The sequence below is a fragment of the Felis catus genome, chromosome D1 (assembly GCF_018350175.1).
Source record: "Felis catus isolate Fca126 chromosome D1, F.catus_Fca126_mat1.0, whole genome shotgun sequence".
Taxonomy (NCBI): Eukaryota; Metazoa; Chordata; class Mammalia; order Carnivora; family Felidae; genus Felis; species Felis catus.
In genome coordinates, this window is record NC_058377.1 from 62063415 (window position 1) to 62087116 (window position 23702).

At 41.6% G+C, this 23702-nt stretch overlaps 2 protein-coding genes across 2 annotated transcripts; one reads left to right on the top strand and one right to left on the bottom strand.

The window, feature by feature from the left end:
- Positions 1-3040: 3040 nt before the first annotated feature.
- On the bottom strand, positions 3041-4115 carry LOC101094537 (olfactory receptor 52H1). The gene has a single exon (XM_003992868.3). The coding sequence runs from the start codon at positions 4001-4003 to the stop codon at positions 3041-3043; it is 963 nt and encodes a 320-aa protein (XP_003992917.3). The 5' UTR covers positions 4004-4115.
- A 16228-nt stretch (positions 4116-20343) lies between these two features.
- LOC101080998 (olfactory receptor 52B2-like) lies at positions 20344-21256 on the top strand. The gene is given in 2 exon segments (XM_019812939.2): positions 20344-20594; positions 20596-21256. Coding segments are annotated over 2 exon segments (912 nt in total).
- Positions 21257-23702: the final 2446 nt, after the last annotated feature.

Below are 23702 nucleotides of genomic sequence, written 5' to 3' on the forward strand. Positions count from 1 at the left end.
TCATCCCCCATTGATAAGGTCAACGTATTTTATATTTAATATAAGGGATGGGGAATTTATAAAAACAACGTATAGGAAACGATAACTTACGTATGAGAAAGTTACCTGCTGATATTTGCATAATTATTGTCTTTTAAATCCAACCACAACACATAATTTCATTCCTAGTCTGACACTGGAACGGAATGTTTGCAGCCAGTGTCACCACAAAGAGCCATTGGGGCAGCCGGGGAGGAGATCGGACCTTGAGGGAAGAGAAACACCAGACTTAACCTGTTTTTTCCTCCAATGCACAGTACAGTGGAGGGAGGATTTTAAATGACAATGATGAGCTCAGAGTTGCACATGCTGCTGAGATTCTGCTTCCAGATGAGAACGGCAGTGGTAATTAGTCAACTACTAACCTGACATTAGATTAGTATTTTACAGTCTGCTATCCACGTTGATCTACATTTTTCATGTACTCCTAATACCAAGCCTATGAAGTAGGAAAACACACTGAGATTTATCAGGATGCTCTTTTGAAAACTGAGATAGAGAGTTACCAGAAAAGAGGCCATAAGTCACAGAAATAAATGAACTGTCCTGGGAAAGAAGTAGAAACATAATAACATATAACTGGCCCAAAGATAGTGGGAGAGGGTAAGGGAGACAGTGCAGGAGACAATTGCTTCCTATGTTGGTTTTTCTAGGTCTTTAGGCTTTCATGTGAGCCATTCATGCCTGTTGGTGAATAACCACGAGTTTGACTCCCTACCACAATGAAATGAATATGTACTCTTAAGTTAGCTCAGTCTAGGGACGCCTGGGTGGCTCAGTCGGTTAGGAGTCCAACTTCAGCTCAGTTCATGATCTCCTGGTTCACAAGTTTGAGCCCTGATTCAGGTTCTGTACAGACAGCTCAGAGACTGGAGCCTGCTCTGGATTTTGTGTCTCTGTCTCTGCCCCTTTCCTGCTAGTGTTCTCTCTCTCTCTCTCTCTCTCTCTCTCTCTCTCTCTCTCTCTCTCAAAAATAAATAAATTTATGAAATAATAATAAATAAAAATAATAAAAATACAAAATAAATAGCTCAGAATCTATTTATTTACTATGTCTTCCTTGGTAAACTTTAAAAATAAAAGCATTGGCTAATCCATGTTCTCAGCAGAATGGAAATAATCAGAAGAGAGTAAAAGATCATCTCTTCAGGGCATTTCTAGCAGCTGGCACAGAAAGCAGGCTCCTCCCTTAGAAGGATGTGGCTTAATTTATGACAAGAGGCTTCACAGAAAGAAGAAAAATGGGCTCTGATATTCCTACTCATGTTTTCTTTTTTACGAGAGTGAGGTTATGTCAAGTGGGGAAAACTCTGAACTGGGGCTTGGCAGAGTGTAGTGTAGCTCCACATTGATGACCGCCCCGCTGTGTGCCTTGGAAAAGTCACGTTCACTCTGCTGGCATCAGTTTCCTCCTCCTACAATGAGGTTCCGATGATTCCAGCCCCACAGGACCCGGCCACGCTCCCCCCTCCTCCCTGCTCCTGCATCCCTGCCTCGCTCTGCTCCAGACACGCTGGCCTCTGCTCACATCACACTGTGTCCTGCCCCAGGGCCTTTGCCTTTGCTGTCCTCGCTGCCCTGTCCTCCTCGTCCACTTGTAATGTATCACTGTATTCGCTGCATTTTTCCATCGGTTACATCCCTCTTTGAAAGTGTAGAACTTGTTCTCTCGTTTCTCGTGTGTCACTCTCCTGAGAATATAAGCTCCACAAACGCAGGGCAGAGTCTTTGTATCGTTAACCTTCATTTCCCGAATGCTTAGAACCGTGTTGCAATACAGTGGGTACCGAACAAATATTCCACATCGTTGGATAATGGTCAAAAGAAGAAAAAAGATTTATTGTAAGAACTCTAGATCTTTTTCTGAACACAACATACAGTGTTGTCTCCAATCTAATCCTGGTGGAATTAGATACATCTTTTTTTAATTTTTTTCTTAAATATTTATGTAATTATTTTTGAGAGAGAGAGAGAGTGAGAGAGAGAAAGAGTGAGAGCACTTGAGTGGGGAATGAGCAGAGAGAAAACGAGAATCTCAAACAGGTTCCGCACAGTCAGCACAAAGCCAGATGCGGGGCTCCAACTCACAGACGCTGAGATCATTAACCGAGCTGAAAACAAGAGTTTCACACTTAACCAACTAGCCATCTTATCAAAGATGCATTAGTTTCTTGTCGATTTCCTCTCCTCACCACCCCTCTTCACTGCACTGATGTGTCTTGTAATTGATTCAGTCTTCCAGTCCAGGAAACACACTGTAGATAAGGGCCTCAAAGTCTTTGGCCGATGGGGTTAGACATCTAGTTTACTGTTCCGGTGAACTGGCTTGAGGTCTCCTGGCACATCTCTGCGGCTCACTTTCTCAGTGTCTTGGAGCCTAGACGCTCCTCTCTTCTGCCAGCACTGGAGCTAGAATGCAGGTGTTGAGAAATACATGCTCTCTCCTCCCCGTCACAGCACTGCTGGTAGATGGCACTGCTCCTAGCCCTTGTACTGAATGATTTTATGTGTCATGGTGGGAACGGGGTGCATTGTTAGAGACCTGCAGAAGCATATCATGGACAATAATATTATTCAATATAACCACCAATGCTCCTAATTCGTCTACAAATGCCCTCAATAAGAATTCCTCATTGATGTTTTCACTTTTAGTCTCTCTTCTGTTTCTCTGCCTCACTTAACACATTTTTTCTCCCTCCCACCCAGTTGCAAATCTCAATTTCCAAATTTGTATTGCTTGGTCCATTCACAGTGAGTCAGCTCTCTGTTTTCACCTCTTCTTCCTGATCAAATTCTGTGCAACTTCATGCTCCACAAGCAAACAGGTCATCAAGGAATTTTTACACTTAGAACCGTCTCCTTCATAGAGGCCACACCATTTTCCTCATATGCAAAAGCACCTGCAGGCAGTTCTCATTTTAAATAGAACGTTTGTTTTCTATCTTACTACATTAATATCCCCAATAGAATGGCGTCAGCTTTTCCATAGCACATTGAAACATCATTCCATAGCCTTGGTGGAAAACAAAAATATGACCTTATCTCGGATCTGCTTGGTCTTCACTCCATAGACAATGGGGTTGAGTGCAGGGGGAATAACTATGTAGAGGTTGGCAAACAGGATGTGGAAAGTGCGGGAGACATTGTGCCCAAAGCGATGGGCAAGGATGGAGAAAAAGGCGGGTGTATAAAACATGAGGATGACACAGACATGGGAACCACACGTGCCAAGGGCTTTGTGACGGGCATCCCGGGAGGGAAGGCGGAAGACGGCACGGAGGATGAGGCTGTAAGAAACGGCAATGAGAATCACATCTGAGATGACCGTCATGATGGGGACACCAAAGCCATACCAGATGTTGACGGAGATGTCAGCACAGGCGAGCCGGGCAACACCTATGTGCTCACAGTATGTGTGCGGTATGATGCGTGTCCTGCAGAAAGGCAGGCGTGTGAGCAAGAATACAACTGGCAGGATAATGCAGAAACTTCGAAAGGAGATGCCCACTGCAATCTTGATGATGGTCCTGGGAGTCAGAATAGTGGTGTACCTCAGGGGAGAGCAGATGGCCACGTAGCGGTCAAATGCCATGGCCATCAGGATGGCTGAATCCAGGACAAAGCTGCAGTGCAGAAAGAATAACTGGGTCAGACAACCAGGAAAACTGATTTTCTGGGGACCAAGCCAGAAGATGGTAAGGGTTTTGGGGACACAAGTGGTAGACAGTATCAGATCTGTCATGGCCAGCATGGAAAGGAAAAAGAACATGGGTGCATGAAGACTATGTTCCACAGCAATGAGGTAGAGAAGGATACTATTGCCCACAATGGCCGCGAGATAGATAAAGCAGAAGGGGATGCTGATCCAGACGTGGTACTGCCCGAGGCCAGGGATGCCCAAAAGGGTGAAGTCACCTGTGTGGTCGTTACTCAGGTTGTACATGGCCGGTGTGGTCTGATACATAGATTCTGTATCTGAAAAACAAATTGTGTATAATAAACCTGAGAAAATTGTATAATTCTTCCTCCACTCTCTCCTTCAGGCTAGTTCTCTTCTTCCCTATCTGCCAAGAAAGAACCTCTCAGTTCTAGTAAGAGCAATACTCATGTCTTGAAAAAGATTCCCCATTAAAATAAGAAAAGAAGAGGAAAGGAAAGGAAAAGGGAAAGGAAAAGAGAAAAAGGAAAGGAAAGGAAAGGAAAGGGAAGGGAAGGGAAGGGAAGGGAAGAAAAGAAAAGAAAGGAAAGGAAAGGAAAGGAAAGGAAAGGAAAGGAAAGGAAAGGAAAGGAAAAGAAAGGGAAGGGAAGGGAAGGGAAGGGAAGAAAAGAAAAGAAAAGAAAAGAAAAGAAAAGAAAAGAAAAGAAAAGAAAAGATTCCCTAGGCATGATACTTCTGGTAGTAATCACTCAGTCACTCTGGAATCTTCCAACTGAACAAAATTGTATTCCTATGTTAATGACCAAGTGTTCCTTGGGTCAAAGTAAATTGTTTCTGTATAGACTTGAGTATAGATAAAAACAATCTAACCACATGCAAAGAAAGAAAGAAGCGAAGAAAGTGGGGAACAATTGGGAAAATAAGGAGACAATTGACAATTATGACTCCTATTACATAATAGGAGTCCAAGCTTTACAAAGTATTATCTCATTTAAACAGTCTTCTGAGATATGTATCTTTTTCCCAACAAAAGCAGTTCAACTTTTTTGCAAGAAAGCTAAGAAGGAGCAGGGCAAATGAGGGTCTCTGCAGGAACTCCCATTGCTGTGTAGGACTGCCAGGCCAAGGTCTGTCTGCAAGGCAGGAGAGGATCAGCGTCCTGCCCCATTTGGTCCATTTTGTGACCAGGGGTCCAGGCCCTCCCTACTTGGAGCCCAGGTAGGAAAGAACCTTTAGTGTTTTTTCCCAGGGTCTCCAGCAGAGTGTTCGCACTGTGCTCAGAGTTGATACAAACCTTCTTGTTGGGCAGGTCAATGTCAAATTCAACTCCTCCCACCATATTGGGTACCCTACTGACTGCTTAGAGCAGCCTTCATAGGTCATGTCCATGGAGGACTTGTGCTTCAGCATGACTATGGATGTGGTCTCAGATATGTGTTTTTATCCACCTATTTTTTTTTACAGAATCTGAAACCTGAGAGATGATCTTATCTAAGATCTCATCTCTAGTAACTGGCAGAGGTAGCACATCCAAATCCTCAGTTAATAATCATTTATGCTGTGGTGCCAGTCCATGTGATTGTCTCAGGTGACACACTACAGGTTGCCAAGGACTGAGAAGAGGCATGGGTTGTAGAGAAAGAAGACAGTATGGAAAAACCTAACACCAAACTGCAGTGTGCCCAGCACACTAACCCTATTCTGACTGCACTTACTCTCCTGATATCCCTTATACTATAGCATCTGGCATTTTCAGACCAGAATGTTCTCTGAGACTGATGTTTGGTACCTCACCATGGAGAACAATATGGAAATAGATATACAGCTCAACCTCCAGTCCCCTCTTGGGATTTACTGAAGAAATTGGTTCAAGTGTGCTTTTTTTTGTCCTTAAATATGTATTTATATTACTGCATTTTAAGATAATATTAATGAATAAATAAATAATATTTTAAGAGGTTAACATATGTAGGAATGTTGTAGTTGACATTTGTCATTTTATCCCATTTATCATCATTGTTTCCTAGAATTAAAAAAAATAATCTTTATCATGTTTTCAAGGAAAATAAACTATCCACAATAGCAGTATGATATAAGTAACGTTATTTATTTATTTATTTATTTATTTATTTAGGAGAGCTCAAGCAGGGGATGGGGAGAGGGGGGAAGAGAGAATCTTAAGCAGGGTCCAAGATCAGTGTGGAACCCAATGCAGGGTTCGATCCCATGACCATGGGATCATGACCTGAGCTGAAACCAAGAGTCTGACACCGACTGAGCCACCCAGGCACCCCTAAGTAGCATTATATCCCTTTTATAGAAACTAATATAGATGATAAATGGTCTATTTGAGTGAGAGCAAAATCCAGATACCTCTGACTTCAAATTGTGTGTTTTAAACTATTCTATCATACTTCTTCCTCAAACTATACACATGTGGTTTGAAAAAAGGAAAGGGGAAACAAACTCTTGAAGACATGTATTCAAAGAGAGTGATTGAGGGCCCTCTAGTGAAAGAAATATAGAATTGCTACATTCTGAAAACCAGGTCAAGAAAAAAAGCAAGCAAACAACTTCTATAACAAAGCTAATATTTTTGGAAACCTCCACAATACTATGCAAGTCTAAAGTTCTTTACGTGAAATAACTTCCATAATCATCTTAAAACCCTATGAGAAAGGAAATAATGTTACCTACAGTTTGAAGGTGCAGAAACTTAGGCACAGAGAAGTTAAGTAACCCGCCAAAGGCCTCATGACAGGCAAATGTTAGAGCTCCACATTAAACCTGAGAAGTCTTTACATAAACTGACACGTAATAAAATTCTCTGTAGAGTATATGGCAAATGGCACATGCATGATATCTGCATAGCAGAGGATATAAACTTAAGCCACATGAAGAAAACACAGACAAATATTGTATGATCTCAAAGACAAATGCTGTGTTTGCAAACTAAAGCAACAAACATAACAACAACATGAAAGCATGGATCTCATAGACACAGAGAACAGATTCGTGATTGACAGAGGAGGGTGTAGGACGTGAGTCAAAGGGGTAAAGACCGTCAAATGTACAAACTTCTAGTTATAAAATAAATGAGGGGATGGAATGTGCAGTATGGTGGCTCGGGTTAATAATAATAATGTAATGTAAAAACAGATGAACACAAGGGAAGGGAAGCAAAAACAATATAAAAACAGAGAGGGGGGAGCAAAATATAAGAGACTCTTAAATACAGAGAACATACTGATGGTTGCTTGAGGGGTTGTGGGTGGGGGATGGGCTAAATGGGCAAGGGGCATTAAGGAAGACACTTGTTGGGATGAGCACTGGGTGTTATATTTGGGGATGAATCACAGGATTCGACTCCTGAAATAATTATTGCACTATATGCTAACTTGCCGGTAAATTTATAGAAACAAACAAACAAACAAACAAACAAACAAATAAATGTATTGCATACTTGAAACTTGCTAAGAGAGTAGATCTTCAAAATTGTCATCACAAGAAAAAAATTTTTCAACTATGTGCAGTAATATGTGTAACTGGGTGTATTGTGGTGATCATTATGCACCAAGTTTAACATCCTTCCCACTCATCTACCCCAAATTTTTCCCTCAATGTAGCATAACATCATCTTAGACAATTTCATTTTGTTACTGTGAAGTCAGGTGTCCAGTTCCACAGGTGTATCTTGAAGCACTAGAACTTAGAATTGACCTGCCTCACAAATCACACTTGTAGACATGCTACTTGTATCTGCTCAGGTATGTGGTTCAGTGATTATCATTTGTTCTTCAACAACCTTGAGCCCTCCAAGGTATTGATGCTTTCCGTACTTTTTGTTCATTATCCTAGTGTCTCTGCATTCCTCCTTTCTAGGTTAAATTCTAATTCATCACATCAAGCACTCTCTTACACATTATTTTGCTTGCCCTTGATCCACTGACTTTCCATCACGTATGTAGGCAAAACTCAACTCCTAGATTCACCAATATAATAAGTCCTTCAGATCATTACGGAAAGGCACTTAACTAGACATGTTTGTGTTCCCATAAGTTCATGATCATCAACCTTCAACTTCACCCCCAACACTGCCCAATGACCCAGCAACATGATCTTATTCAGCTCAGTCTCCCTGGATGACTTTTTTCCCTACTGCTCTCCAAGCACGTCCACCAACTCCAACTCCCTCTTTCTCAACAGATAACCTTTCATTTTACTTCACAGAGAAATTCAAAGCCACTGTATGTGAAATCATGTAAGACAGCCTCACATGTGGCCGTGTGTGTGTGTGTGTGTGTGTACGCATTTGTCTTCTACCTAGCCTTTCAAGAAGTTTACTCCTTCAACATTTAAACAATTAAAATGTGCTCAAGTATTTTCTGGTCTAAATTACACAGAAACAATTATATTCTCTCATTCATAGCTAGATATGTACTTGTCTATACCACTTACGTTCTTCTCATCTCCTGCTTACCCTTTAACCTATGTTAATCTTACCTCTGTCCTTATCTTTCCACCAAAGCAGCTTTTCCTAAGATCACCAATGAAATCGGCGTCCCACACTGAGTCCTTGCTGGACTTAGCAGCAGCATTTGACCCTATTCCCTATCTCCTCAATCTTGAAATATTGTCTTAATGTTTTATTACAACACTTGGAATTTTTCTTCAACCATCCTGACATCTCATCTCATCCTTTGCCTGTTCTTCCTATTTTGTGTGTCTTAAGTCCTGGGGTGCTTCAAGGCTCTGCTTGAAGCCCCCTTTTTTTCTCTTCACACTTTTCCTAATCTGTATCATCCACTCCCAAGATCCCAATTAATAGCTATACATGACATCTACCAATTCTTTACCTATCATTTACATCTAACAAGACACATACATTCAACTCAATTCTGGATATCCTCTTGTGGATATCTCATAGCACTCAAATTTAATTCTCAAAAATAAAAATGAAAACTCATCATATTCCTTCACAAACCTGATGCCCCCTACTGTGTCTAATATTTCACAGAATACCAATATCATCCACTAAATGACCCGAAGCAAAAATCAGAATTTCACCATTTATACCTTTCCCTTTTTAACCCCCCATGCGCAATCAATTATAGTAATCCAATCTTTTTGGAATCAAAATTAAAGGTCTTTAACATAGCTAACAAGGTCTCCACAATCTGGTCGTGTTACCTCTTTAGTCTTCCTGTTACACTCCAGGAATGTTTGCCAGAAAAAGAAGTCCTGCTTTTTCTAAAAATGTATATGTTAAAAGCAATTTCCATGTAAGAAATAACAGTAAGTTCCTCCCCCTTTTTATTTCCAGGGTTCCAACTATAGTATTTACGTATTTCCTTGAATTTTGACTTGAGTGTCTGCTGATACCCAAACTTCTTCTCTGCAGATGAACAGAAATGAGGCCGGAGATGTTGGAAAGCCACGTGATGAAGACAAACGAGACCACTGCTATCCCTACAGGCGAGCAATCGCACTGCAAGGTGTTCAAAGAGGTACCCATGCAGTGAGCTGTCATGCATCGATCCTGCACTTCTCTGAACAATTGCCTTTCCAGATAAATAAAAGTCTAAACAGATAACGTGCTATGTGAATACAGGTGAGCTAACACATGTTCCCTCAGTGCCAAAGTCTCCTGACTGTAAGAGTATGCAAATATTTCCTCCTTGACTTTAGAATGAATACCCTCATCCCTCTTCCTATCTCCAAGCAAGGCTAGGTTCTACTTATCATTCAGGTCTCTAAGTCCCCTTTCATTCAACTTAAATATTACTTTCCTGGGTACAGTCTTCCTGATCTCTCCGCGTCAGAAAATTCTGTTTCCAAATTGTATCCCTTCTTTTCTGCAGTTCATCACACTTGCAACCACTTGTTTACTATTTATTTTCTCTCCTAGACTGCAGTCTCTGTAAAAAGGCAAAGATCATGCAAATCTTGTTCTTCCTGCTTTTGTTGTTATCATGGTTTCAAAAATGCTTTCAATATCTGCAGGTTGGCGGCACTTAAAAAGTGCTCAGTGAATATTTCTGGAACTGAATGTTGCTGTTGAGTCAGGACAAAAAGAATATTCTCTGGAAATACATTTGAAATCATTAAATACCTGTTCATGAATAAATAAAGGAAAATAAACCTATGCAAACTGGCAGCCAATAATATGCCAAACCAGGAGAATGTTAAAGGCATTTCCACTAAAGATCTAAAGATCACAGTTATCATAACAGTTGTATTAACATGGCTCAAGAAGTTTTATCCAGAGAAATAAGGCTACTTACTTTTGCTCACCCTCCTTTGTCTCAGCTGAGGTGAAAATTCTTCCAGAAAACTTTTTCTTAACCACAAGACTGAGTCCTCATATTTACACACACAGCTGGTATGTAAAGGCATTTTCATAACCACAATTTTATTTCTGTTTAAAAAAATTTTAATGTTTATTTACTTTTGAGAGAGAGAGAGAAAGACAGAAGACAAGCAGGGAAGGGCAGAGAGAGAGGTAGACACAGAATCAGGAAGAGGGTCCAGGCTCTCAGCTGTCAGCACCGAGCCCGTTGCGGGGCTTGAACTCATGAACCGCAAGATCATGACCTGAGCTGAAGTCAGACGCTCAACCAACTGAGCCATCAAGGCACCCCAAATAATTTTATTTCTGACACTAGTTTAATCTCTATAAACTCTTAAGATTTATTAAATAAATAAATAATGTTTAAATCATTTCACACAAGCTCCTGTTTGATATGGGACCTTTGTACTTTTTCAGCCACGACTCTCCCTACCCCACCTCTGCTTTCCCTTCTATTTATATTCCATTAAAGTACAGTTTAATTAATAAGTGGCTAAAATACAATAAACGAACGAGTGAAGTATAACACACACACACACACACACACACACACACACACGAAATGCTAGGCAAAGTTTACACAAAATCACATCATTCCTACTTCTTAAGAACCCAGATTTTAGAGTCAAGTATCAGATTTGCATTGATCAGTGACTGTTTTTTCATTACACCAAACAAGTTATTTGATGTCTCTAAAGTGTCTGTTTCTGCACAGAATTTTCGTGGGCATTAAATGAGAGAAGTCCTCAGCTCAGTGTTAACCTACCAATAAATAGTGACCATCACATGAGGTCATTATTATTACAAACACTTGCAAATATACACGGATGCCAGAAACCCGCACAGTAACAGAAAATTTCAAATCACACCGAAAACACAGAGTTGGCGTCCGCTCTTCCAGACCCAAGCTCCCAGACCATGTGGTCGTGGCTGTTGGATTGTGTCCTGAAGACAGCTCCAGTCCTACTTGTTCCCTTCTGCTCCATTTGTCCATCCTCATGCCAACCCCTGAGACTGTTTAAATCTGGCACCCAGGCCTGCAGACTGTAGTTCATGGGGAAAACCGTACTGAGCCCACCCCTGTCTTTTCCTAGCATCTTCTTGCCTCTCTTCTTGGGTCCCTTGTATGTCCCTCAGTTAGCTGTCCCAGGATCCAAACCTGAGCTCTGCCTTTGTTTTCTCCAACACTCACCAAACCCAGACCCTTGGGGAGGACCAAGTATGCGGAGAAATGGCACCTCCGTGCAACCAATCCTCTTATTCCTCTTCCTGGACTTCAGAGGGAGCACTCAATACTTGTGGGCCCCTGAGAGGCCACAGCCACGCACCCAATCAGTGAGCCGTGGACTGCACAGGAAGCACTTCCCAGGGGTCTAGCTCCTGAGACTTTGACGTCCTGAAGGCTGGGGTGGTCTGAGTCCCTGCAGACTCCTGTCTTCTAGGACAGGCAGCATCCTGAGCCAGCAGAGTCTCCTGGGGCTTGCAAGATGGCAAGCCACTCTCCACCACTCTGTGTGTGTGTGTGTGTGTGTGTGTGTGTGTGCAAGAGAGACAGAGAGACAGAGAAACAGAGAGACAGAGAGGGAGAGAGGACTTGTATGTCTCTGTGAGTTACTGTGTTTACGTTATAAGCATTCAGTCAGCTGTGTAAGTATATGTACCAGTTATTTTAGTATGAAAATGCAAATAGACCTGTGGGAGGAGGGGTACAGGTTCTGGTTTCTGATTCAAGCCTAAAAAGAGACTGCCTTCGTTATCACAGATCAGTCCTATGGATCAAACACTTGAACCGACATGTAAAACTCCTTACACATATGCTGGCGAGCCCTAGCAACTGACACTTTAAAATATTTCTAGAACCACATTCCTCCTTTGTCACCACTCTTCAGTCCCTTGTCACCTCTGTGACTGGACCCTCCTCATTGATCTAAAGATCTCAGTTCCACCCCACCTATTCATCCTCTCCTTGCAAGCCATAATAATCTTCCTAAAATAGAAATATGATCATCATTCCTGCCAAGTTGATAAAGACTTTAGTATAAAAGAAATCCCCATTGACATCACACGCAAGATCTAGCGATTTCAGGCCCTTGACTTCCTCTGCAGTGACACCTCTTGCCACTCACCCCTCAAACACTCTAAATTCCATACTAATGTATTTCGAGTCCCAAACACACATTAAATTTTTGCAAGCATCATCCCTTTACATACGGTATTCCTTCTTTCTAAAATACCCTTCCTATCTTGGGGTGTCTGGGAGGCTCAGTCAGTTAAGCATCTGACTTCAGCTCAAGTCGTGATCTCGTGGTTCGTGGGTTTAAGCCCTGCCTCGGGTTCTGTGCTAACAGCTCAGAGCCTGGAGTCTGCCTCAGATTCTGTGTCTCCCTCTCTCTCTGCCCTTTTCCTGCTTGTGTTCTGTCTCTTTCTCTCTCAGAAATTAATAAACATCAAAAAATAAAAAAAATAGAATACCCTTCCTATTCTTTTCTGGCTGACTCAGCCTAAAATTTAGCATCACCCATTTGGAAAATCACCCCTCACCCCATCATGCCCCCCTGACTTTATGCCTGCCTTGGCACTAATCACACTATGTTACAATGATATGTTTAACGTTTTGTTTCTGCTTCTAGAAGGCAAGTTTCTAGATGACAAGGATCTTACTCCTGATGTTTGCCATCAGATTTCTATGGTTGTTCACAAAGTAGGCATTCAACTATGTTCTCAATTATTAGTAGTTAAAGCAATATTATAGCATCTATTTTTATGACACTTATTTTATAGCATTTTATACAATGAAGTCACTATTCTAATACCAATTAGAAACTAATTTTACATTGCTCAATGCATCTGGAAAAGGCCTGAAATGTATACCTGTATTTTTACAAATATCCCCACTCCCTAATTACCCATCTCTTCACAAACTCTTCATGGTCACTGTCTTCCTAAAGTCATAGCATAATACAGAGAAGAAAAGAGATAGGACTAATTGCTGAATCTTAAGAAACAATTAATTTACAGTGATATAAAAAACTCAGATTAAAGTAGAATATTTTCAGAACTGTACATTACAGGAAAACCTCTCTTTTATTGTAACAGTTCTATAGTCTTCTTTCAGTTCAAACCCCTACCTTATGCCAGTTTCTTTTTCAGAAAACTTTACATCCTATGACAAGTATGATTAGTAGGGAGGAAATAAAGAATTGTGGCATCTAATTGCTGTCCTCGATTTACTTTTGTTCTTGGGGAAGCGCTTGCCATGTTTTCTATGAATGCTTCATTTACTCATATAGCATATTTTGGGAAACTGTTGTTATTCTGGGTAGAATCAATGGTGCCAGACACAGTATGGGTATCATGATTTATATGTGGAGCCTAGGGCATTTGAATGTTGATAGCCTGGTGTACATAGGGGCCCCCAAGGTCAGATGACAAAGCATCACAAAGACAAAGAATTCAGGTTATAAATATAAACAAGAATGGTGGTTTCATAATACGTTCATAGAGGCGCCTGGGCGGCTCAGTTGGTTAAGTGATTAAGTGTCTGAATCTTGATCTCCGCTCAGGTCATGATCTCATGGTTTATAAGTTGTAGCCCCACATCGGGCTCTGCACTGACAGCATGGAGCCTGCTTAGGATTCTCTATCTCCCTCTCTCTCTCTCTCTCTCTTTCAAAATAAATAACTAAACTTAAAAAAAAAGTATGTTCACAAATTTTATGATACTCCTCTCTTCAAGGGATAGAGCTTAATTCCCCTCCAGTTGTGTATGGGTTGGACTTAGTGATTCATCTCTAACAAATAGCATATGGTGGATGTGTGCCTTCTGAAAGCAGGCTGTGGAAGACATTGAAGGTTCCTTTTTTGCTATCTCTCCTGAATTGCCCACTCTGGGAGAAGTCAGCCTTTGAGACAGGACATTCAAACCACCTGCCTGAGGAGGAGCTGAACCATTTTTTTTGTGTGTTTTTTTTGTTTTTGTTTTTGCTAACAAACAGCGCTACCTAGTGATCGTCTTGGAAATAGCTCCTCGGCTTCAGCCAAGCCTTCCTATGTCTGCAACCCCAGCAACATCCGGACTGCAACCAGTAAGAGACCCAAGACAGAACCTTCTAGGCAGGCCGCTCCTGAGTTCTTGACGTACAGAGACTGTGATAATGTTTATTGTTAACTTGTGAAGTAACTTCTTACACAGTATAGATAGCTGATATGAAAAGGAACATAGGTTATCCTGTATAGTCCTACCTGTGGATAAGGAATTAAAGGTCAGGACATTGTAACTGCTGTTATTAGCCACTGGGCTACTTAACGATAATCCACTGTAATTCTATTTAAATCACTCCCTTTGAAACTTACCTCAACAAGGGAAGTCACCAGTATGTGTGAGATACAGTAAGCACCAGGCGTGATATCTGTAAAAGGATTGCAAGATCACTTTCTTCACACAACAAACATTTATGAGGGTAAGAATAATACGTCAAGCTCAGGAAACCAGGCATTATGCTACACGCTGGATATTCAGAAATAAATACCAGTATTTCACTTGAGGACATGATCTACTAAGCTCAACAGGCTTGTAAAAATGAAATTTCAATACAGAATGAGACTCATAGGAAACCCAAAGATGTTCATGGAAACTGCATGGAGGAATAATACCACAGTCCAGGGATAAGAAAAGATCTTGAGGGGCAAGTGAACTTAATATGAGTCTTGAGGATGGGAAAAAAGTTAAAGGAAGACAGAAAAAAAAAGACACTTCAGGCCAAGAGACCAGCATGTGCAAAAGATTAGAGGTATAAGGGGATACCATGTGCTCTGGGACATGGGTGTCACTTAGCAGACCCGGGGACATTCTGGGTCATGTGTGTTACTTATCAGACTCAGGTACATTTACTAAAGTGCTGAGAAATGAAACTAGCCTGAGGGGCAGGCAACCAATCAAGCAGGCAGTGTATCAATACAAATATACTGAGCCCCTGCTAGGAGCAAGGCACTCTGCTAGCCACCAGAAGATATAATACCTCTCCTCATGGAGCTTTCAGTTCATGGAGGAAGAATATATTCTTCATATTATCAACAGAGTATATGTGTAAAAATAATCACTACCTTTGATAACTGTTATGAAAATCTGTAGGATGTTATGCAAGTCAATTGACAGAGGTCAATTGACCTGAAAACCCCAGGTCAGACCTGGGGAAGATGAGAAAAGATTCTGTGAAAAGATTCTGTAAGAAAAGTATTTTAAAAAGGATGTCAATTTTAACTAAAAGCTAATAAAATAGGTAATGTTTACTGGGTTCTTGCTTTATGTCAAATACAGGGCCAAATCCTTTAGAAACATTATCAGATTTAGTCCTTCCTCCCTCCCAGTGAGGTAGATCTCCTTATTGTTTCCATATTACAGACATGAACAATGATACACAGAAAGTTCTTCCAGTTGCTCAGCTGCTTAACAGAGAATTTCCTACCTTAGATAGCCTGGCTCCTGAACCCTACTTCAACTTCATATTACACTACATTGTCTTCAGTAGGCCCAAGGAAAAGGGGACAACATTCCAAACACAGAGAAAAGTATATGCAAAGACCCTTAGGCAAGAAGGAGGAAGATGTGAATACAAGCTCCTTGAAGCAAGTATTTTGTTTTCAGTTGGGCTCATATACTTAAACAAAATTGAATAGGAGTATAACAAGTTATGGGCAACAGATGCCATTTTTAGTAAGTCAATAGCCTGTTCACGGAACCATCTTGAAAGATGACATTCAGCTTAGTGGGTGCATTCCCTGACCCAGCTTCCCATTCTCGTGTATGCATTCACCCAACCACCGTCTGTTGGTGAAGTCTATGAGACAGCATGGAGGGGGCAGTGAGGAGAAAGGCTTGAGGCCAAGCACTGACTGCTGGCTGCAATGTACAATTCCAGCAGGTCCATTGGATGAATTAAATATCCAGGCTCCAGTCTCTTTGTGTGTGTGTGGAGATCTCCCCAGCTCACAAGGTTTGAAAAGCGATTTGTGATGCTGTATGTAAGGCACTTTGCACATTGTTTGGGACATTACAGGACAATCGCTTTTAAATTGTTTTATGTTACTCTAGTAACTGTGTAACAGAGGCTGTGGATGCAGATATGGCCAAGGCATTTTTTTTTTTTTTACTGTACTCAGGTTGATCACAGATTCCTGGGGAAGCAGGCAATTCCAGGACAGAGTGATGAGATAATATGACCTTAAAAGGCACTGGGAGCTGTGAGGACACAGAAGAGGGTGTTGATATCATTAAAGGAGAGAGCAAGATGGTGAAGAATTTTACGTTCGAGCTGTGTTTTCAAGGAAAACCAGGCAAATCATGGGATGAAAACCGTGCTAGTCAGAGTGAACATTGTTTCAAATGTGCAGCAGCAGGTGAGAACATGGTGAGAGTGGAGAAACAGCTGGAAGTGGGTGAGGCTTAGAGGGATCTGGGAGATCACAAGAGCTTGGAGAGGGCAGCAAGAAACTGCCCCTTGTGTTCCAGAGTTTAGATCTTATTCTCAAGGCTACGGGATGAAGGGGTTCGTGGAGGGTTTTGCTTGGGAGATGACAGAATAAAATTGATATAGGAAAGTCCATGGACTTACTGGTGGACTGGAGCAAGATGCACTTGGAATGAAGCTTTAAAAGAGCAAACTTAGTCTGAGGATTTTCATCGAAATCCAGGCAGAGATGAGGAGGAGCTAGGCGGGCTGAGAGGACACAAGAATGAATTAAATAATGCCGCCTCCAGAGCTGGGGCTCAAATGAGGCTAGGGAGGTGTGGAGGATGCAAATGTTAAGGCTGAATTCACTCTCAAGGTCTTAGGTGTTCTCTTAAATTTTCCGCCCCAGGCACTTCGATGGGGCTCAAGGTCCTCTTGCCAGTTCAGCAGGAAAGGAAGTATTTTCTTGACTCATTTGTCCCTGTCTGCAGTTTAAGGGGAGGCAGGACCAGGAACCAAGTCCCAGCGGTCACTCCCTTGGCATTTTCCGAGAGCAATACATGATCCTAGGCTCATTCTGCCTTTTATGCAGTGGGAGTCTCCCTTCTGTTGAGGAAATGGATGGAAGTTGACCTAGCTAGGTGGCTCAGCTAACAGGTGGACCGTTGCCGGTGAACTTGGACACAGACACGTAGCGGTTACTGTAATCACTTGCATTGCAAGAAGCCATTCCTGTGTCTGTGGACTGGCCACATGAACCGGAGGTAAAGGAAGCAAGTATTCAGTGTACGTTTTTGACTACCCTTCCTCAGGATCTTCATTCTCTGGATCTGCATTTCCCCTCTGCTCTCCTTGCAGCAATTTCTCCCTACCTCTAGGCTCAGCCTCCTCTTGCTCTTTCCAAGAGTAATAATAACACCTGTACCTTGCTCTCTGAGCCTCCCACAGTGATATTTTAGATGGTCTCATTCTAGTTTGTTACTCACAGGAGAGAGCACGATGAGGACACCAGCTGTCCACTCCGGAAGGAGATGGTCTCTTAACAGGGTCTATTTGAAGACACTGTTCTGATCTTTTAAGCCCTAGGTGGGACTCCAGATCTGAGCTGTGCCTGAGTAGGTCGTCTGGGGAAAGGGAGCTCTTGAGAGATCAGGTAAGTAATGGATTATATGGTTGCTCCTCAAGTCTTATCCTCTGTGGGTGGCTAAACCCTGACTTTGACTTATTGGTTGCCTGTCTATGAAGTCTGGGCTCACGCCCACAGCTTCTTCCATTTTAAAAGCATGAAACACCACATGAGACATGTTATTTTGTTCAGCAAGTCAATCTTTGTAAGTAAGGAAAATGGTCTGATTTTTAACATTGAATAATGTTAGGAAGATATCTTTCTATGAAGTAAAGAACAAATGTATTATGTATTGCTCTATACACACCTCTTTTCTTCGGTAAATGTAATTCGCTATTCTTTTCCATGCCAATTTATGGTGCCAATGAATATTTCAAGTGATGGTAATCAAAACCAGACTTACCAGCTTATTTTAAACAGTCCAAGGGCAACTATAGATGGGTCATTGGCCTGAAACTATCCCAACAGAATGTTAGATTACTGTGGATTAGAAGGGATTTGGGGAAAATCCTCTAAAGATGGAAGATATAGGGGTGCCTGGGTGACTCAGTCAGTTAAGCTTCCTACTTTGGCTCAGGTGATCTCACGGTAGGTGAGTTCACACCCGCATCACACCCTGCACTGACAGCTCTGAGCCTGGAGCCTGCTTCGGATTCTGTCTCCCTCTCTCTCTGCCCCTACCTCTTTCTCTCTCTCTCTCTCTCTCTCTCAAAAATAAATGAATGTTTAAAAATTTTAAAGGTGGAAGACATAAATCAAATAACTTAAAAAAATTTTTTTATGTTTATTTATTTTTGAAAGACAGAGTGTGAGTGGGGGAGGGGTAGACACACACACACACACACACACACACACACACACACACACAGAATCCAAAGCAGGCTCCAGGCCCCAAGCTGTCAGCACAGAGCCTGACGTGGGGCTCAAAACCATGGATCACCAGATCATGACCGGAGCCGAAGTCAGACACTTAACCGACTGAGCCACCCAGGCACCCCCAAATCAAATAACTTTTAATGAAAACTTGCACTTTTAGTGCTCTCTTTAATAACAACAAAACAACTTCATCAAATTATTGTCATATATTTTACAATAGTAAAACAATATACTTTTCCATATAATAGAAAATAGAAACTATCAAGACAAAACAAAAATAAAATAAAATCACCTATTAGTTTACTACATGGATATAACAATAATTATTTCCATGTTTTATCCCTCAGAAATCCTATCTATGAAAATATGTATTTTTATGTACCATTGATATTGTTCAACAATGACATTAAGCATAAGCATTTTGTGAACTTTTTAAAATTTAATATCAAGTGGCAAATATTAAGTGTGATTCATTTTTTAAATAAAACTGATTCAGTTATCTTTGTGTATAAGCTGATATTTCCTGACGCAGAATGAGAAGGTTTTTCTTTGTTAACAAGAAAATTAATTCTGTTTTTTAATGAAAATTAACTTGCTTTTTTTTTTTTTTCAACGTTTATTTATTTTTGGGACAGAGAGAGACAGAGCATGAACGGGGGAGGGGCAGAGAGAGAGGGAGACACAGAATCGGAAGCAGGCTCCAGGCTCTGAGCCGTCAGCCCAGAGCCTGACGCGGGGCTCGAACTCACGGACCGCGAGATCGTGACCTGGCTGAAGTCGGACGCTTAACCGACTGCGCCACCCAGGCGCCCCAAAAGGAGTTTAAATAAGAAGAGGTTGGTAGCGGCATCCAGTTACTTCTATGATTTCTGTTTTTAATTTCCTCAAGTTACTTATTTCTGATCACATTTCTTTAAAGTAATGAAGGTAGGATGTATTAACAAAGAAAACTGAGATAGAAACAATGTTTTGAATAATCTGGGTGAAAGCCTCATCCTGAGTTTCAGAAAAGTACTGTGCTGTAAACAACTCCATCTATTCTCAAGTAGCAGCATCCCCACCTGTAATGATGGTGGTTCGTAATTTAATCAAATCTTTCACTATTGAAACTTCACACCAAAGGATATCTGTAATCAATGGTTAGTAATTTATTTAACAAACACAAAACCCCTTTACTGGCACCGTGCTTATATAAACTATACCCTGATACACAGGATTTCTATTTTACAGGCTTTGAACTCCTTTTCCCTTTTATGAACATGGAGCTATCTCTATACATATTGTAGGTTATTAACAGATGTTTAGTTGATCAATAGATCAATAGGTGATTAGGTAAATATATGTGCCAGATAACAGGATTGTTGTTTAACTAGTTCAATCAGAAAAAAAAACTCTTGTTTTTATTTGGTTTTTAATATTCTTTACAAAAATTTATAATTTTCTTCCATTTATTAAAGTGTTTAGTCAGAGACTACAAATTATTATTACAAGTTTTAAAATTTTGCATGACCGTCATTTTTCATTTATGACCATTGTGTGAGAAAACAGTACCAGGCTCAGGATTTTCCTCGGAAGCATCTTTATGAAATTCTTTGATCTTACTTTGAATTTTTAGAACCTTTCTCCACAATGTAGAATACTACACACAATTAGGTCTGCATCGGAGAAAACTTACTAATGGAAATTTTACATGGCAGATGTCTGAGTCCATTAACTAATAAATATATGCTAGTTGATTGTGAAGGGCTAGCTGTCAAACTTTCTTTCTCCTTATAGACAAGTGATGAAGGTCCCATACCATAATTCAGGCATGGTTGATCCCAATGACTCCACTGTCAATTATGATATGTTTGTCCTCAATGTCATCCCTGGCCTGAAGAAGCTGCACATGTGGATCTCCATCGCCTTCTGCCTGATGTACCTGGTTGCTGTGTCAGGAAATGTTATCCTGATCTGTGTGGTGGCAGTGGAGCAAAGTCTTCATGAACATATGTACCTCTTCCTCTCTGTGTTGGCTTTTTGGGATCTGATTCTATCCACATCCACAGCACCCAAAGCCCTGAGCATCTTCTGATTTGATGATGTGGACATCTCTTGGTGGCTGTATAACCCAGCTCTTCTTTATGCATTTTGCCTTTGTGGTGGAATCAGGCATTCTCTTGGCCATGGCTTTTGATCGCTATGTGGCCATCTGCTACCCACGGAGGTACACCATCATTCTTAGCCATGGTGTCATCGGCAAAATAGGGCGTGTTGTAGTGCTCAGGAGTTTTGCAACTGTTTGCCCCTTTATCTTCCTAGTGAGGCGCCTGCTCTTCTGCCAGACAAACATCATTGCCCACACGTTCTGTGAACACATGGGGCTGGCTAAGTTGGCTTATGCTGATATCACCGTCAACATTTGGTATGGAATCTCTGTGCCATTACTCAGTGTAATGCTAGATATGGTGACAATAGTCATCTCCTATAGGCTCATTCTCCAGGCGGTCTTCAGGCTGCCATCCCATGATGTGCAGATGAAAACACTCAGCACCTGTGGTTCCCATGTCTGTGTCATCCTCATGTTCTACCTTCCTGGGATTGTCAGTGTCATTGCTCAACACTTTGGCCGAAAAATCCCCAAGCATGTCCACATCCTGTTGGCTGATCTCTATGTTCTCGTTCTCCCCGTGATGAACCCAACTATCTATGGAGTAAAGACCAAACAGATTTGTGAAAGAGTGGCCCTTGTGTTTTCTTCAAAAAGGAAGTGTTGCTAAGGATGATTGGCTCTCATTGTGATTTTTTAGAGGTGAGGAGGAAGGATCCTATCAAAAAAAGTGGACAGATAAGTTATCATTTAGGATAGACTCTACCTGCTATGGAATTAGTTTTTTTTTTCATTCAATAGAAATGACCCAAATTGGACGAGTCCCTTATTTCAAAGGTAAACAGGTTCTTGAAAGCCTGTGTATTCATAGGCATAAAACTACTATTTTAAATGTCTATAGGGTTCTTCACTATTTACTAGTAACATTTCTATTTCTATCAAATAAAAATAAGATTCATAGAACACATCTCTATGTGTCCTTCCCAACAGCTATATTAAATACAAATGAGAGTGAACAGGGGCGCCTGGGTCCCTCAGTTGGTTAAGCCTCTGACTTTGGCTCAGGTCATGATCTCACCATGATTCCTAAGTTCAAGCCCTACATTAGGCTCTCTGCTGTCAATGCCGAGCCTGCTTTGGATCCTCTGTCCCCCTCTCTCTCTGCCCCTCCCTCACTCTCAATCTCTCACTGTCTCAAAAATGAATAAACATTAAAGAAAACAAATTAGAGTGCACACCTTAAATAAGGGAAATGTTGAGGTTCCCTCTTCTATCTCATTTTATTAACAAAAGAACACCTTCACAATCTCATTACACAAATGGGAATATTTGATGATGCAATCCGCACAAAGGAAATCTTTACTGCTGTGAGTATGTGATTTAGGAAGGGAAAAAAAGGACAAGACAATTAAGTGTTTGGAAACATGAACTGCCTTGGATGCTGGGTGTCCTGTGCAACCCCTCTAATCTGCACTGGAGTAACCCTCTTTTCAGACTCCTTAACATCTATCTCACAGGGTTGTGGTATGAAGAGCCAAAGAGAAACTGAACACTAGAGCACTTTAGAAATTATAAAATGCTATACAAATGTGTTGTGTCACTGCCGTTAATGGCATTAAGTTCCCTGGTTTGAGCTTTCACCCTGCTTATGGCCAAAGGTTAAGAACAAAACAAAGCAAAAAACCCCCGTCCTTTGTCTGCAGCAAAGTCCTTCTATCTCCTGCCTCCCTTCTTTTCCCAGCAGGGTGAATCTAGCCACAGGGAGGTGTCCTCTCAAGGCTTGTCCCTATCAGAGGTGCACCACCCACTTCTGATGGGGGACGACGACAGACACTATTCAGCTACTCAGGCTGCACTGTCCCTATTCCAGGCAGTGTGGGCTGGCTTCCTACTTCCTTCAGAAGCCCGTCTAGGAATTTTCAAGGAAATTCTACCTTGCTCCAGAACCACAGAACTTCCTTCTCAGCTGTCTGCTCAGATTCCTGGCGTGTTGTGGGTATAGAGAAAGTATTTTTGTTTTTCCTGAGCTGGGTTTTCTGAAGAACTTTTGCCAAAATCTTGGCATCCTGGGCTAAGAGCAAGTCTTGGGAAGTTAATTTACAATAGTGCGATAACTACAGATAGTGAGAAAACTCCAGAGAGATTTAGCTAATTGCAGAAGTACAAAGACGTGGCTGGGTTTAGAGCTGAAGATGAGTGTCTCATTTTTTCCCTGGAGAGATTTATTCCTCATCAGTCTCTCAGGAAACTTTCCCCCAAAAGAGGGGAGGAGACAAGGAGAGGAAAAATAGTCTCTCCGGCTTCTACAAGCAGAGAAAATACATTTTTCTTTAATCTTAGATTTTGCACATATAGGACATTTGTATGTGTAGGACATGTGACCTAGCCTTCATTGTAAAGCCCTACTGGTAAGAATCAAATATGGGGAACCACAGAGTTATTTGCTCTTTACGTAAATAATGATCATCTGTCCCTGATCGAGAACACTTTGCCTGTGCATTCAGAACAAGGTTGATAACGTGAGTATTTAAAAGGCAACACATGATTGGGGCACCTGGTGACTCAGTCAGTTAAGTGTCAGACTTTGGCTCAGGTCATGATCTCACAGTTCATGGGTTCAAGCCCTGTGTCAGGCTCTGTGATGACAGCTCAGAGCCGAGAGCCTGCTTCAGATTCTGTGTCTCCCTCTCTCTCTGCCCCTCCCCTGCTCATGCTCTGTCTCTCGCTCTCTCTCTCTCTCTCTCTCTCTCTCTCTCTCTCTCTCAAAAATAAATAAACATGAAAAAAAAAGCCACACATGCTCAGTCCAAACTTCCAGTATAAATGGTCTTCTACTTCCACAATGCTCAACCGTGTAATCAACCATGTAAGTCTTGGCTGGCTGCTGTCCCTGTGCCTGTCCCTGTCCCTGTCTCTCCTCCCCATTCTATTCCTGTAGCCTGGGTGGCTCAGTTGGTTGAGCATCTGACTTTGGCTCAGGTCATGATCTTGCGGTTCCTGAGTTCAACCCCGCATCGGGCTCTGTGCTGACATCTTGGAGCCTGGAGCCTGCTTCAGATTCTGTGTCTCCCTCACTCTCTGACCCTTCCCCTCTTGAGCTCTGTCTCTGTCTTTCT

Bases quoted from the DNA above. Each gene is read 5' to 3' on its own strand.
- LOC101094537 (XM_003992868.3), bottom strand. From the start codon at position 4,003: ATGTATCAGACCACACCGGCCATGTACAACCTGAGTAACGACCACACA.